Consider the following 14,582-nt stretch of genomic DNA (forward strand, 5'->3'; position numbering starts at 1 on the left):
TGATGTTGGAATGTAATGACTAGCCTTGAGAAAGTCCAGGCTCTATCTGCCACATAGGGCAAAACATGGGTCGGCTGTTCACTTTCCCTAACAATTTACTTTGCGAAAAATTAAAAAATGAGTGAAATGGACATAATAATGTGGTAAATAATAAGAACTATTCTCACTCAAATCAACCTGGATTATTGTGTTATATTTAAGGAAGTAATTACTCTTTTGACCAGAATATACCTTTAGAAAGGAGGAACACCTGCTCACAACCCCTCAATTCACTGGCGTTCTGTAAAATCCCTCTCTACCATGCACTGTATTCTGGCTAAAAATATAAATTCTCATCTCTTAAGTGTTTAAATTACTGAAATAAATTCACAATTCACCACCTATAACTTAGATAATATTCCAAGGGTGTAGATAGTGCATGGAGAAGGGGTGAGTTATAGTTGATGTAGTGTAACAAGGCTGTGTATGGAAGTAAGTGAGTGATATTACTTTGAAAGGTGGTGTGTAAGTACAAATGTGAGTGAAACGCATGACTTACAGTAATATAAAAGCAGTACCTAAATGCTAATTTCAAAAGATAAGTCTAAGTTATGTATTTGTTATCAAAGTGCATTGTAAGATGTGTTGGCAGAAAGTGGTGCATAAATAATCCAATTAAGAGGTAAGTACAAGTACTGAATTTCTAATGTTTGTGTAGCCTAATTTAGGTTTTTACACCAAACCAAAATACAGTTTCACTAACTATAACTGACGTGTTTTTGTTTGTGAATATATGTATGTGTGTGCATGCACGTGTGTAAAAACAAATTCCGTGGTAGTGCAGAAATGTTATTTCCCAAGAAGTATTTCAGTTCAACCAAACCTTAATCACATGTAGTCATGTCTGATATCAAACGCTTAAAAGATTCATTAGACTACCACAGCAGTACAAATAGAGTTTCATTTTGTCATGGATAAACAACACCTATTAGTGAACGAAGAACTAAAAAAATATATTATCCCAGTGATATTGGAGAGTGATATTAAAGTGATTCAGGTTAAAATCACATATCTAATAGAATTTCAAAATTGAAATACTTGCATAAATGAATCACAAAATATATCAGCTACACAATCCATATTAGAACATGTCTAGGACCCCAATCACGCTAAAGTGGGCATGCGGGGCACACTAATGCAAACACAAATAGAAATACAAGATATTTATAATAAAATTAGAAAGACAAAGAGTAGCTGCCTCTCTTTGACATGCGCACTGTACATGACAAATCTGAATTTACTCTTACATCAGTTATCAAACCCTGCCGACATATGCCTGCAAGAGTAAATATAACAATCCTGTAAGAAAGCATTGTGCATACAAAGGTCCCAACATATATACATGAAAGTGCAAATGCCTAACTCACCAAAACTCTCCCCGAGCTTGAGTATCTCATAACTTTTTATCTTTTGTGGTATCTCTCTCTCTTTATAATATTATGTATGTGTATGTCTATGCATTACAAATGTGATTTTAGTCTTTATTTTTGGGTTAATCAACTCTTATTTTTCTCTTTAAGGACTGGGTAAAAGCACAGACAAATTCAATGTTGATTCGTAAAATATTACTGAAGCTGCTTGTAAGTCATCAATGTTTTATTATCATTTCTGAAAGATTCACTGTGCCTGAATGTGAAGAGATGGAATGAATCTAAGCCAGGATTCTCACACTTTCTTCTGACTGTGACCTCATTGAAATCTCTGAATTCTCAATGTTAGCCTTATTAAAAGGAAAAGTGCCATATTGTGCTTTGGCCATACATATGCTTTTTGATGCCATCACACGCAAGAACTCCCACTAGACGACATTATTGTAGCAAATGTCTTTCTACTTTCATGATGTTCTGTTTGTCCATGTATTGCAGCAATGTACCCAAACACAAGTAAACACAGCCACACACATTCAAGCATGCACTTTCACATATGAATACATGTATTCACACAAATGCATCTGCCTTTAAGTCAAACATCTGCAATTTTCCTGTCATGACAGCCCAAAGTATTATTTCTGATCAACATATTTTAATGAATCTTGAAAGTGGTCAAGTAATTGAAAATGACTCTTTTCCACAAATGATAAACACACTGCCATAAATGTGCACACACAATCATATACACAATACATGGAATTTGATGCCTGAAAATAAATGTTGTTCTTGCTGTAAATGTTTAGAAAAGTGAAGGACTATTGTGGCGTAAATGTATATGAAAATGAGCATTGCAAGGCCTGAGGGTGTAAAAGAGGTGATGTAAATATCTGCAAAAGTTGTGAGGCAAAAGAAACAGGCTAGGAGAAATCTTGGAGATCTAGCTTTCCAAAAGTGAAAGTAATGCTCCCTTGATTTTTGAGTCCATGGTTGCAGTACTAGGTAGATATGAGTCAATGGTTGGATGCTGGATGAAAGGGTGAGTTACTAAATACATAGTTTGATCAATTGATGAGTGCATTGATAGGTGGGTGATTTGCGTATGACTGAAGTAAATTACAGAAAACAAGTAATACATGGGTGTCATAACTCCTTTCAGAGGGCCAGATGGCAAGCAGGAGCTATTGGGCCCAACCATAGGGGTTAAGGCATTTAACTTCTGATGTCTTGAAGCTCGATTGATCCTGATAAGCTAAGCCTAGTATTCCTTCATCACTTGACTCTCAGTAATAGCGTAGGTCAAGAAGTCTAAGGCGTCTAAGGGGGAAGGTAGATGCTGGGAATTAACACAGTCTCACAAATCAAAATATGTTCAATAGCAGCAGTAAATGATTGTCAGGTCAAATCCTTGCTTTTATGAAAAAAGGAGTGTTTATATAAAATGACAAAGTATAACATGGCATACACAAGCATTATAAACAGTCCCATGAGGTTGGGGCTCTAGGGTTTGAAAGACAGGTCCTTGAGTCAACCTTCCCTCTCACTACTGGTAGTAGCTATTCCTCACTCACTATAGGTGACATTCAGATGAAGCCCCCCTAGTAGTCGGATTCTCAGGAGTCCCACTCCGACTCTTCTAAAAAGCAAAAGTGTTCCAGCATCCAAAGCACCAAGTGGCAGAACAAGGTTCTCTTGGGCCTTCTGGCCTTGTGATCAGTCTTACCCGCTCCTACAGGGGTTGCGCTACCGGAGTACATGGCACCGTTTGTGCTTCAGATGTTGCAGAGGGCTGGAACAGATGTGGATGTTAAGTAGCACTCGCAACTCTGCTGAGTGAGAGTGCGGTGTCCATGGTGCATTCCTCCAGTTAGACAGCAAGGGCCTCATTTATGAGACTCCTTGCACCTCCGGAACATCACTTTATGTGACGTTTTGTGGCGCAGAAGCCTGCGTGATTTTTATCAGGCAGCACTAAGCCACTTTATTGGCGTACTACTGCCTGATAATATCAGTCCCTTTAACTCAGTGTTCTGCGGTAAAGGGGTTGTGCAACGTGTGTTGCTGGGGCGTTCCCAGCAACATCCATGGCCTTTTGACACTGCCTTAGATTACGAGAAACCGTAAATCTAAGGCAGTGCCAAATGTTTTCGCCTCCCAAAGGGAGGCATAAGTGAGGCACAACGCGGAGACATATCTTTATTTCTCCTTGTTTTTCCTCATTCCTCGTGTGCTGCAGCCTCCAGCACACATAGAAAGAGGAAAAAAACTCTTGTTATTACTTTTGTAGGGTTACCCTTCCTGTACAAAAATAATCATCCCCTCAATGCAGGCACCCTTGCACCATGTTGCAAAAATGCCTGCATTGGCGTACAGCAGCCCATTGTGAGCCGGCGCAGGGGAAAAGAACAGGAATGCACTGTATCTTATATATACGGCGCATTCCTGCACTTTTCTTTTGTCGCAGGGAAGTGCAGCAGGAAGGCCTGCTGTGCTTCTCTACGGCAAAACCTCATAAATGAGGCCCTAAGTTCCTTTGATCCTCCCCACAGGTGGGGGAGACAGTTGGTTGGGTTCCGATCCTATGTTGGAACTCAGGAATGCACCGGTCACCCCCCGGAGCCCTCTCCCCTTTACAATGGCTGAACCAGACAACATCCCTTGTTCATCACGGTGGCTCCAATTAGCATGTGTGGTCAATGGCCTCACTCCGCACACTGGCAAGAGCCCGATCAGCACAGCTGTAAATTCCTCTTCACAGCAGTCCCTCCAGAAAACATGGTCCCTGGCTTCGCTCCGCACATAGACTATGCCCCCATTGGCATTCCATAGATCTATATGGTAGGCCCCTCTGTCAAACGAGTTGCTGACTTCAATTGGCACATGGGCTATTGCCCGATTGGCATGAGATTAGGGTTCACAGCGGGCCCCTTTGGTTTACAAGGTCACCGGCTTCCCTCCACACATGGGCTATGGCCCAATCATTACAGCTGCTGTCTCTTCACTTCTTGCTGTAGGGATCCACACAATAGGGTCCTCATCTGGAGCTTTCTCCTTCGTAGCGCTCTCCTGTTCCTCATTGGGCACATTGGTCTTACAAAGTAGACAAGAAATGGTGCTCCACGTTCCAGTTGCAATTGGTCTTGGATACCCAGTTAGGAGGCAGGCATGCCTTAGCCTCAAATCCTGATCACAGGCAGAAGTTTTGCGGAGCTACCCTCCTCCACAGCCCCACTGGCTGCTTGACAGTTGACAATTTTGGAGGACTCAAGCTCCTCTTCTGATAGTCCATTTACAGTCACAAAATGTGATTTAGAGGGTTTGAAGTTGGTGCTAGGGGTCTGCCCACTTATCTGGCCTGTACTTTGTCTAGAAATCAGTCTGTCACAGCAGGAGTGACTATAAATCTGGTAGCCCCACAACACAGGCCATGGAAGTGACTAAGTGTGTCACACCTGGATGTCAGCCAAAGTGATTTGTGTAACAAAATGTTACTCTGGGCCCAAGCTTTGCTCTATGAATCTTTTATCAGCACCATCTCCTCCCTAAGTTGTGCACATACATCTTTCTAGTGACCTGTCCCAGAATCCAAGAGCAGTTTGAAGTGTACTGAGGAGCCTTCCTCTTCTTCCTCCAGGGTGGGGTGCACTCAGCTCTCAGGAATGCAGCAATTCACAGATCTGTCTGAAGAAAGTCCTCTAGCTCCATATGCTCCTCCAGTCAATCCTGTGTCTCCCAAAATGAAATCCAGTGTCTTCCATGTACTCTGCCATCATTAGGCACACATACACACATGACATCTATGCAACCACACAGCACTACATACTAACTTGATGTAGGCTAAGGGTAAGTTAAGCACATGGCAGTGGAACTTTACATGAGAGAGCATGAAGGCCTCACTCCAGTCACACAGATAAAGTACTACTCACTTCTGGTGATCACTACAATCTTTGATGCATGGACTGCTTGTCTGTGCCTTTTGTTTAAACTTAGTTCAACAAACTTAAGGTATCAAGTTTTCGAGTATCAGAGAGAATGGGATGATCAGTAGAAGCAGGATTATGGTTCCTGATGCATTTCAAGATACCGCTGGTGTTGATTCAGGTTGTTCCCGTGCATCCTGTTGCTATAGTAATATCCCTACATGGTATGAGTGAGTACCCAAGACCTGACGGCCTCCTTGCATCTGTACCTAGCACCCTAACGGGTACTTTTGACCCTGGCATTATGCTAATATTGCATGTGGGCAGTGGCCTTGTACTGTCCTAGACAAGGTGAGATACTGTGCTGTGGCCTATGAGGCGAACTACCCGTACCCTCAAAGTGAACAGAGGAATACTGCGCCTGTTGGGAATTAAGCATGTACGGAGGTGGAGCCATCATTTGAGTTTTGTGATCTTATATGCTTGACCAGATCAATATGTCTGTGTCATTGAAAGTGTTGTCTTATCTTTCTTGCTGTTATTTTAAAACACACAGCCTTGCAGTGACATCCTGTATGTATGTATGTCACAGTGTGCGTACATGAATAGTGTAACACTTGTGTAGGAGTAGAACTCCGTGTGTATATATGTCTGAGTACTGAAACCAGTGGAATCCATTTAGATGCCCCTGGTTTAACATGGATTAAAGTGACGGAATAGTACAAAATTCTCAGACAGTGGCAGTGTATAGCCAGGTCTGTGGCTATCCAGACAGTGTTACTGTTCACAAATTCAATGAAGACTTTATTAGCAAGGACCTGCTCATTAGTTCATCCTGACCAATGACATTCGGTAGATGGAAAAACAACAATTGATGGACAGAATGCAGAACAACGTCATACATTCACCCCAGTACAGAGATCTGGGCCTAAATACATCGTTTTTTTGCACTCCACACTACCCCAGGTCAGACATGGCTATATGCAAATCAGCCTTGACCCTGTGCCTCATGGGAACAGTCCAGCCCGAACTGCCAAGCCATGTCTTTCCTGGACCGGAATCAAGCATCCAAGGACCGGTTTCTGGCTATCAGCCTTCATCAGCCTGGATAGCTTGACTTCAGTGGTGTGGAGAGCATGAGACTCACATCTGAGCATACCCATCCCACGCGGGGTGACAAATGCAAAAACAACAATTGATGGACAGAATGAAGAACAATGTCATACATTCACTCCAGTACAGAGATCTGGGCCTAAATCCATCGTTTTTTTGCACTCCACACCACCCCAGGTCAGACATGGCTATATGCAAATCAGCCTTGACCCTGTGCCTCATGGGAACAGTCCAGCCCGAACTGCCAAACCATGTCTTTCCTGGACCGGAATCAAGCATCCAAGGACCGGTTTCTGGCTATCAGCCTTCTTCAGCCTGGATAGCTTGACTTCAGTGGTGTGGAGAGCATGAGACTCACATCTGAGCATACCCATCCCACGCGGGGTGACAAATGCAAAAACAACAATTGATGGACAGAATGAAGAACAATGTCATACATTCACTCCAGTACAGAGATCTTGGCCTAAATCCATCGTTTTTTTGCTCTCCACACCACCCCAGGTCAGACATGGCTATATGCAAATCAGCCTTGACCCTGTGCCTCATGGGAACAGTCCAGCCCGAACTGCCAAACCATGTCTTTCCTGGACCGGAATCAAGCATCCAAGGACCGGTTTCTGGCTATCAGCTTTCTTCAGCCTGGATAGCTTGACTCCAGTGGTGTGGAGAGCATGGGACTCACGTCTGAGCATACCCATCCCACTCGGGGTGACAAATGCAAAAACAACAATTGATGGACGGAATGCAGAACAATGTCATACATTCAACCCAGTACAGAGATCTGGGCCTAAATCCATCGTTTTTTTGCACTCCACACCACCCCAGGTCAGACATGGCTATATGCAAATCAGCCTTGACCCTGTGCCTCATGGGAACAGTCCAGCCCGAACTGCCAAGCCATGTCTTTCCTGGACCGGAATCAAGCATCCAAGGACCGGTTTCTGGCTATCAGCCTTCATCAGCCTGGATAGCTTGACTCCAGTGGTGTGGAGAGCATGGGACTCACGTCTGAGCATACCCATCCCACTCGGGGTGACAAATGCAAAACAAACATCCGTAGATGGTACGGATGAAGGGTGGACCAAAATTTCTGCTGCTAAAAGCGAGGACGTTTCTAGATCAGGCAGGCCCTTTTGTTTATTTCTGATTGCTGCTTCAGAAGGGCTGACGGACGTGAGATGCAGAAACCTTACAATTCTGTATACATGTTGTCGGTTTAGAGACCACCCCATTGCACCTTTCTGTGAAAAACGTACTTTACATAACGTTGTGTCTGGAGAGCAGCCTTAGAAGAACACTTGGAAGAGAACCAAACTAAAACAGTTAACGTTTGATATATTGGATCCACATTGCGGTCAAAAATATGCCTATGAAAATGGAACCCAGACCACTGCACTTTTTTCAATTGTTGTTTTTCCATCTACCGAATGTCATTGGTCAGGATGAACTAATGAGCAGGTCCTTGCTAATAAAGTCTTCATTGAATTTGTGAACAGTAACACTGTCTGGATAGCCACAGACCTGGCTATACACTGCCACTGTCTGAGAATTTTGTACTATTCCGTCACTTTAATCCATGTTAAACCAGGGGCATCTAAATGGATTCCACTGGTTTCAGTACTCAGACATATATACACACGGAGTTCTACTACTACACAAGTGTTACACTATTCATGTACGCACACTGTGACATACATACATACAGGATGTCACTGCAAGGCTGTGTGTTTTAAAATAACAGCAAGAAAGATAAGACAACACTTTCAATGACACAGACATATTGATCTGGTCAAGCATATAAGATCACAAAACTCAAATGATGCCACCACCTCCGTACATGCTAAATTCCCAACAGGCGCAGTATTCCTCTGTTCACTTTGAGGGTACGGGTAGTTCGCCTCATAGGCCACAGCACAGTATCTCACCTTGTAAAGGACAGTACAAGGCCACTGCCCACATGCAATATTAGCATAATGCCAGGGTCAAAAGTACCCGTTAGGGTGCTAGGTACCCTATTCCCACCCTATTCCCCTATAAACCCACAACCCGCTACAGAAAATAAATTACTAAAATTAAAATATTTATCAATTAATCAATTATAATTAATTACCACTCGGGGTGACAAATGCAAAAACAACAATTGATGGACGGAATGCAGAACAATGTCATACATTCACCCCAGTACAGAGATCTGGGCCTAAATCCATCGTTTTTTTGCACTCCACACCACCCCAGGTCAGACATGGCTATATGCAAATCAGCCTTGACCCTGTGCCTCATGGGAACAGTCCAGCCCGAACTGCCAAGCCATGTCTTTCCTGGACCGTAATCAAGCATCCAAGGACCGGTTTCTGGCTATCAGCCTTCATCAGCCTGGATAGCTTGACTCCAGTGGTGTGGAGAGCATGGGACTCACGTCTGAGCATACCCATCCCACTCGGGGTGACAAATGCAAAAACAAACATCCGTAGATGGTACGGATGAAGGGTGGACCAAAATTTCTGCTGCTAAAAGCGAGGACGTTTCTAGATCAGGCATGCCCTTTTGTTTATATCTGATTGCTGCTTCAGAAGGGCTGACGGACGTGAGATGCAGAAACCTTACAATTCTGTATACATGTTGTCGGTTTAGAGACCACCCCATTGCACCTTTCTGTGAAAAACGTACTTTACATAACGTTGTGTCTGGAGAGCAGCCTTAGAAGAACATTTGGAAGAGAACCAAACTAAAACAGTTAACGTTTGATATATTGGATCCACATTGCGGTCAAAAATATGCCTATGAAAATGGAACCCAGACCACTGCACTTTTTTCTAGCTCCGAATTGTCTATGACAAAGGAAAGGCATGCTCAGCAAAGTACTCAAATGGCTACTGGGAGACCAGGGTTGCTCACTGACTAATAGCAAGCATCCGAGAAGTGAGGGGTCATAGCTTGAAGTCAGCTCTTTTTGTTGGATGATCAGGGGGTCTGTCTAAAGCCTACAAATGTGCCTGCCTATGGAGAGGTAGAAGGGATGTGCCTGGTCTTGCAGGAGCCGAGACTGCCCAGATGGACTAGCCCAGCATGTTCCTGGCCGGGCAAACATCTATAGACAGTAGACTGCCTGATAAAACTAAGCCATGAGCTACAAGTGCTGTGGAGGGTCTCCTAGTCTCTCTCTGTAGTTCCTGGAGAGAACTGTGGAAGTCTACGTACATCAACATATCAGCCTGAGGTAGCCATTATCAGCACAGATCAGGGCTGAATCTACCTTGATGTGTGTATTGACTGACTTCTATTCTTTCACTGATCACTTTTAGGGAGCCATATATGTCTCTTGGTGGGCAGTCATAATATCGAGTCTTTTATTTCGACTGGACAGAATATCGAGTAAAAAATATAGAATGTACATAATATCGACTAGACATAATATAGACAACAAAAATATCGACTAGAGAAAATTAATATCGAATAGAATGGACATAATATCGAATCAAAAATATAGAATGGACATAATATCGACTAGACATAATATAGCCAACAAAAATATCGAATTTAAGGTAAGTTAATATTAATTTTTATTTTTTGTGTAATATAAGTCTGTAGCGGGTTGTGGGTTTATAGGGGAATAGGGTGGGAAGTAATTTAATTATAATTAATTAAGTATGTTAATTTATTTATTGATATTTATTTAGAATTAAGTGTTAATTAATTATTAATTGGTAATTAATTAAAATATAATTGGTAATTAATTATAATTGATTAATTGATAAATATTTTAATTTTAGTAATTTATTTTCTGTAGCGGGTTGTGGGTTTATAGGGGAATAGGGTGGGAAGTAATTTAATTATAATTAATTAAATATGTTAATTTATTTATTGATATTTATTTAGAATTAATTGTTAATTAATTATTAATTGGTAATTAATTAAAATATAATTGGTAATTAATTATAATTGATTAATTGATAAATATTTTAATTTTAGTAATTTATTTTCTGTAGCGGGTTGTGGGTTTATAGGGGAATAGGGTGGGGAGTAATTTAATTATAATTAATTACATTTTTTTAATTATTTATTGATATTTATTTATAATTAATTGTTAATTATGTATTAATTGGTAATTAATTAAAATATAATTGGTAATTAATTATAATTGATTAATTGATAAATATGTTAATTTTATTACATTATTTTCTGTAGCGGGTTGTGGGTTTATAGGGGAATAGGGTGGGAAGTAATTTAATTATAATTAATTAAATATGTTAATTTATTTATTCTTAATTATTTGGAATACATTGTTAATTAAATAATAATTGGTAATTAATAAAAATATGATTGGTAAATAATTTTAATTGATTAATTGATAAATATGTTAATTTCATTCATTTATTTTCTGTAGCGGGTTGTGGGTTTATAGGGGAATAGGGTGGGAAATAATTTAATTCTCATTAATTAAATATGTCATTTAAATTATTGGTATTTATTTTGAATTAATTGTTAATTAATTTTTAATAGGTAATTAATTAAAATATAATTGGGAATTAAAATTAATTTATTAATTTTGAAATTGTAAATTAATTTATTGTTAATAGGTAATTAATTAGTATGAGTAGGCAATTTTTATAATTAAATAATTTTATTTTGTATTTATAAATAAATATGTAATATTTTTTATACACAAGTACAATATTTTATTTATTTGTAATTGGTATTACTATTTATGTTATTTATATCTATTTGTTAAGTATTTACTTTCCCTATTATTGCACTCTCTGAAGTTGGAATAGTAATTTTAACCCTTACGCTATACAACACTTTCCCTAATGTTGCACCCACTGGAGTGGGTATGCAACGTTTACAACGCAACTTTTACTATGCACTACCATTACAATGAAACTTTTACAACGCAAAAACTTTTACAACGCATACATTTACAAAGCATGTTTTTACAACGCAGATACCTTTACAACGCATACCATTACAACGTAAGTATTGCTAAGTATATAATTATTTTTAAAATGTTATATGTTTGGGTTTTTGGGTAAAGGGGTATTTTTGGGGTTCAGGGTCAGTTTTCAGTATTTGGGTAAAGGGGTATTTTTAGGGTTCAGGGTCAGTTTTCAGTTTTTGGGTAAAGGGGTATTTTTAGTGTTCAGGGTCAGTTTTCAGTTTCTGGGGTAAAGGGGTATTTTTAGGGTTCAGGGCCAGTTTTCAGTTTTTGGGTAAAGGGGTATTTTTAGGGTTCAGGGTCAGTTTTCAGTTTTTGGGTTAAGGGGTATTTTAAGGGTTCAGGGTCAGTTTTCAGTTTCTGGGGTAAAGGGGTATTTTTAGGGTTCAGGGTCAGTATTCAGTTTCTGGGGTAAAGGGGTATCTTTAGGGTTCAGGGTCAGTTTTCAGTTTTTGGGTAAAGGGGTATTTTTAGGGTTCAGGGTCAGTTTTCAGTTTTTGGGGTAAAGGGGTATTTTTAGGGTTCAGGGTCAGTTTTCAGTTTTTGGGTAAAGGGGTATTTTTAAGGTTCAGGGTCAGTTTAGGGTTTTTGGGGTACAGGGGTACTTTGTAAAAATAAAGTAAAATTACATTTAAATTACAGTAATTAAATACAATTAAATAAAATTAAATTATATTATAATATTTGAAATTAATTTATATTAAAAAAAAATATTACATACTTACCAATACTTACGTTGTAATGGTATGCGTTGTAAAGGTATATGCGTTGTAAAATCTTGAGTTGTAAATGTATGAGTTGTAAACGTTTTTGTGTTGTAAAAGTTTTGATGTAATGGTAGGTGTTGTAAAAGTATGCGTTGTAACGTCATACATCCCTGGAGTGGGAATAGTAATTTTAACCCCTACGCTATCCAGCGCTTTCCCTACTGTTGCACCCACTGGAGTGGGAATAGTAAATTTTACCTCTACGCTATCCAACACTTTTGCTAATGTTGAACTCACTATAGTTGTTACAATAAATTTTAACCATTTTCTATGCTACGCTAAAAATGCTATATATGTTTATTTAATAATATGTTTTTATATATATATATATATATATATATATATATATATATATATATATATATATATATATATATATATATTATTTTTGGTGATATAATTTTTTTAATTATAGAAATTATTTATTAAAATTTAAATTTTAAAATAATTATTTCTAAGTTTATATTAAATATATTTATTACTATATTAGTTTTAACCTCTCTCTTCTTCCTTTCTTATCTCCACATTTGGTATTTCTATCTTACACAATCCCTTTCATTTCCCCTCTCCTTTCCCTCTCATTGTCTCACCCACAACTCTTTTGCAGTATATTATTCTCCTCCTTTGTTTTTTTATTTGGCTATATCTTTTCTTTGCCTCTCAACTCCTCTTCTTTTTCTCCTTTGTTCCCAACATCATATTTTGTAATTCTTCGTCTCTGCTCTGCAGTCTTCTTATTTTGCCCCCCTTTATTAATGAATTAATGGATTTTTATATAGCGCATGGCTACCCGGAGGCATCCCAGCACTGTGGCAGAACTGAAGAGGAAGGGGAAGGTCCCTCGGGGAAGAGCCAGGTCTTCAGTTGTTTCCGAAAGACCAAGTGGTTGGGTTCCTTACGAATGGATAGAGGTAGGGAATTCCAAAGCTTGGATGAGTTATATGAAAAGAGACGACCACCTGATCTGGACCTCATGATTCCTGGAACCTCTGCCGGATGGAGCTTGTCGGAACAGAGATTTCTGGGAGCCTTATAAGTTCCAAGGAGGGCCTTGGTGTTGGGTGGGCCATTCCCCTTCAGAGATTTATGAGTGATACAGAGGGCCTTAAAGTGAATTCTCTCCTGAACCGGGAGCCAGTGGAGGGAGCATAGGGCGGGTTTGGCTGAGCAGCGGTTGCTCTTTCCTGTGAGCAGTCTGGCTGCCGAATTCTGAACAACTGCAACTTGGTGGTTACTGACTTCAGGGTACCCAGATAGAGAGAGTTGGCAAGATCTAATCTCGACAGAATCAGAGCCTGGATCAGGAGCTTTCCAGATTGACCGGGGAGTAGGGGAAGAACTTTTCAGATTGTTCTGAGAAGGCCATAGCACACAGTGGCAGTCTTTCTCACTTGGGTCCCCTCCTCTTTCTTATTGTCGCCCAAATCTCCATTTCCTTTTTCTCATCTTCTTCTGCCTCTGCCTTCCCATTAGCCCTCATTCTGTATATCCCCATTCCATCTCCTTCTGATTTTTACTTCTGGACACCTCTACTTCCCTTGCTCTTCTCTTTCTCTTTCTTGTCCAGTTCCACTTTATTTTACCTCTTTTTCTCTTTCTCTCCTCAATCTTGCTCCATCTCCACAACCTCTTTCGATCATTTGTTCTTTTCTATCTCCTCTTCCCGTCTCTCCCCTTTTAGCTTCTTGCCCTCTGCTCTGCTATCCTCCAACCTCCATATCTTTCTCTCCACCCATCTCCTTCATCTGCTTTTGCAGACCCTTTGACCTTTTCTTACAGACCTCTTTTCCTACCTTCTTCCATTTACCCTCTCCTGACCTCCGATCTACAATCTCACCCTTTTCTCTTTCTATTCCCATTCTACCGTTCTCTCCTCTTGCCTTCCCCCTCTCCTTACATCACCCTCTAATCTGCTGCTTTTCCTTTCTTCCTTCTCCTCTCCCTCCTCTTCCTTCCCTTTCTTCCTTATCTCCCCCAGGTTTTCTTTTTTGCCTCCTCTTTCAGCTCGCTGATATCATCTCCACATTATCTTTTCACCTTTCTCTCCTTTTGTCTCCCCTCCTGTTTTCTCCATTCTCCTTCTGTCTCCCTCTTCTCCTTGTGACAACTTCTTTCTTATGCTTCTTCTGTCCATTTATCCATTGTTTTTCCCCTTTCTCCCACTTTCCCATTTTCTCACCTTCATATTTATAGTGGTCTTTCTCCTGCCTCTCATTCCGTCCCCTTCTCTTTTATCGATAATTTTCATCCTTTGTACTCATTAAATTCTCTTTCCAGTCTATCCATCTGTAGATCATCTGTTTTCTCATTTTTGGTTTAAAACAGATTTTATTGAATACCTCACTGGTAATTGCCCAACATACACCAGTTGCATACAGGCTGATAGCATATTACCAAATTTGGAATACCCGTTAGGTACTCTTTGTAAACAGAACATAAGTAA

The 14,582-nt window shown here is 39.9% G+C and overlaps 1 protein-coding gene across 4 annotated transcripts in view; it reads left to right on the top strand.

Annotated features, from left to right (window-relative positions):
* Positions 1-14,582, top strand: part of LOC144766566 (uncharacterized) — an 844,102-nt gene that overhangs the window by 456,100 nt on the left and 373,420 nt on the right. For all 4 annotated transcript variants that reach the window (XM_078650371.1, XM_078650370.1, XM_078650369.1 and 1 more), the window contains one exon: positions 1,560-1,619. In XM_078650371.1, the coding sequence (XP_078506497.1) occupies positions 1,560-1,619 (60 nt within the window). The remainder of the gene's footprint in view (positions 1-1,559; positions 1,620-14,582) is intronic.

The sequence above is a fragment of the Lissotriton helveticus genome, chromosome 7, assembly GCF_964261635.1.
Source record: "Lissotriton helveticus chromosome 7, aLisHel1.1, whole genome shotgun sequence".
Classification (NCBI taxonomy): Eukaryota; Metazoa; Chordata; class Amphibia; order Caudata; family Salamandridae; genus Lissotriton; species Lissotriton helveticus.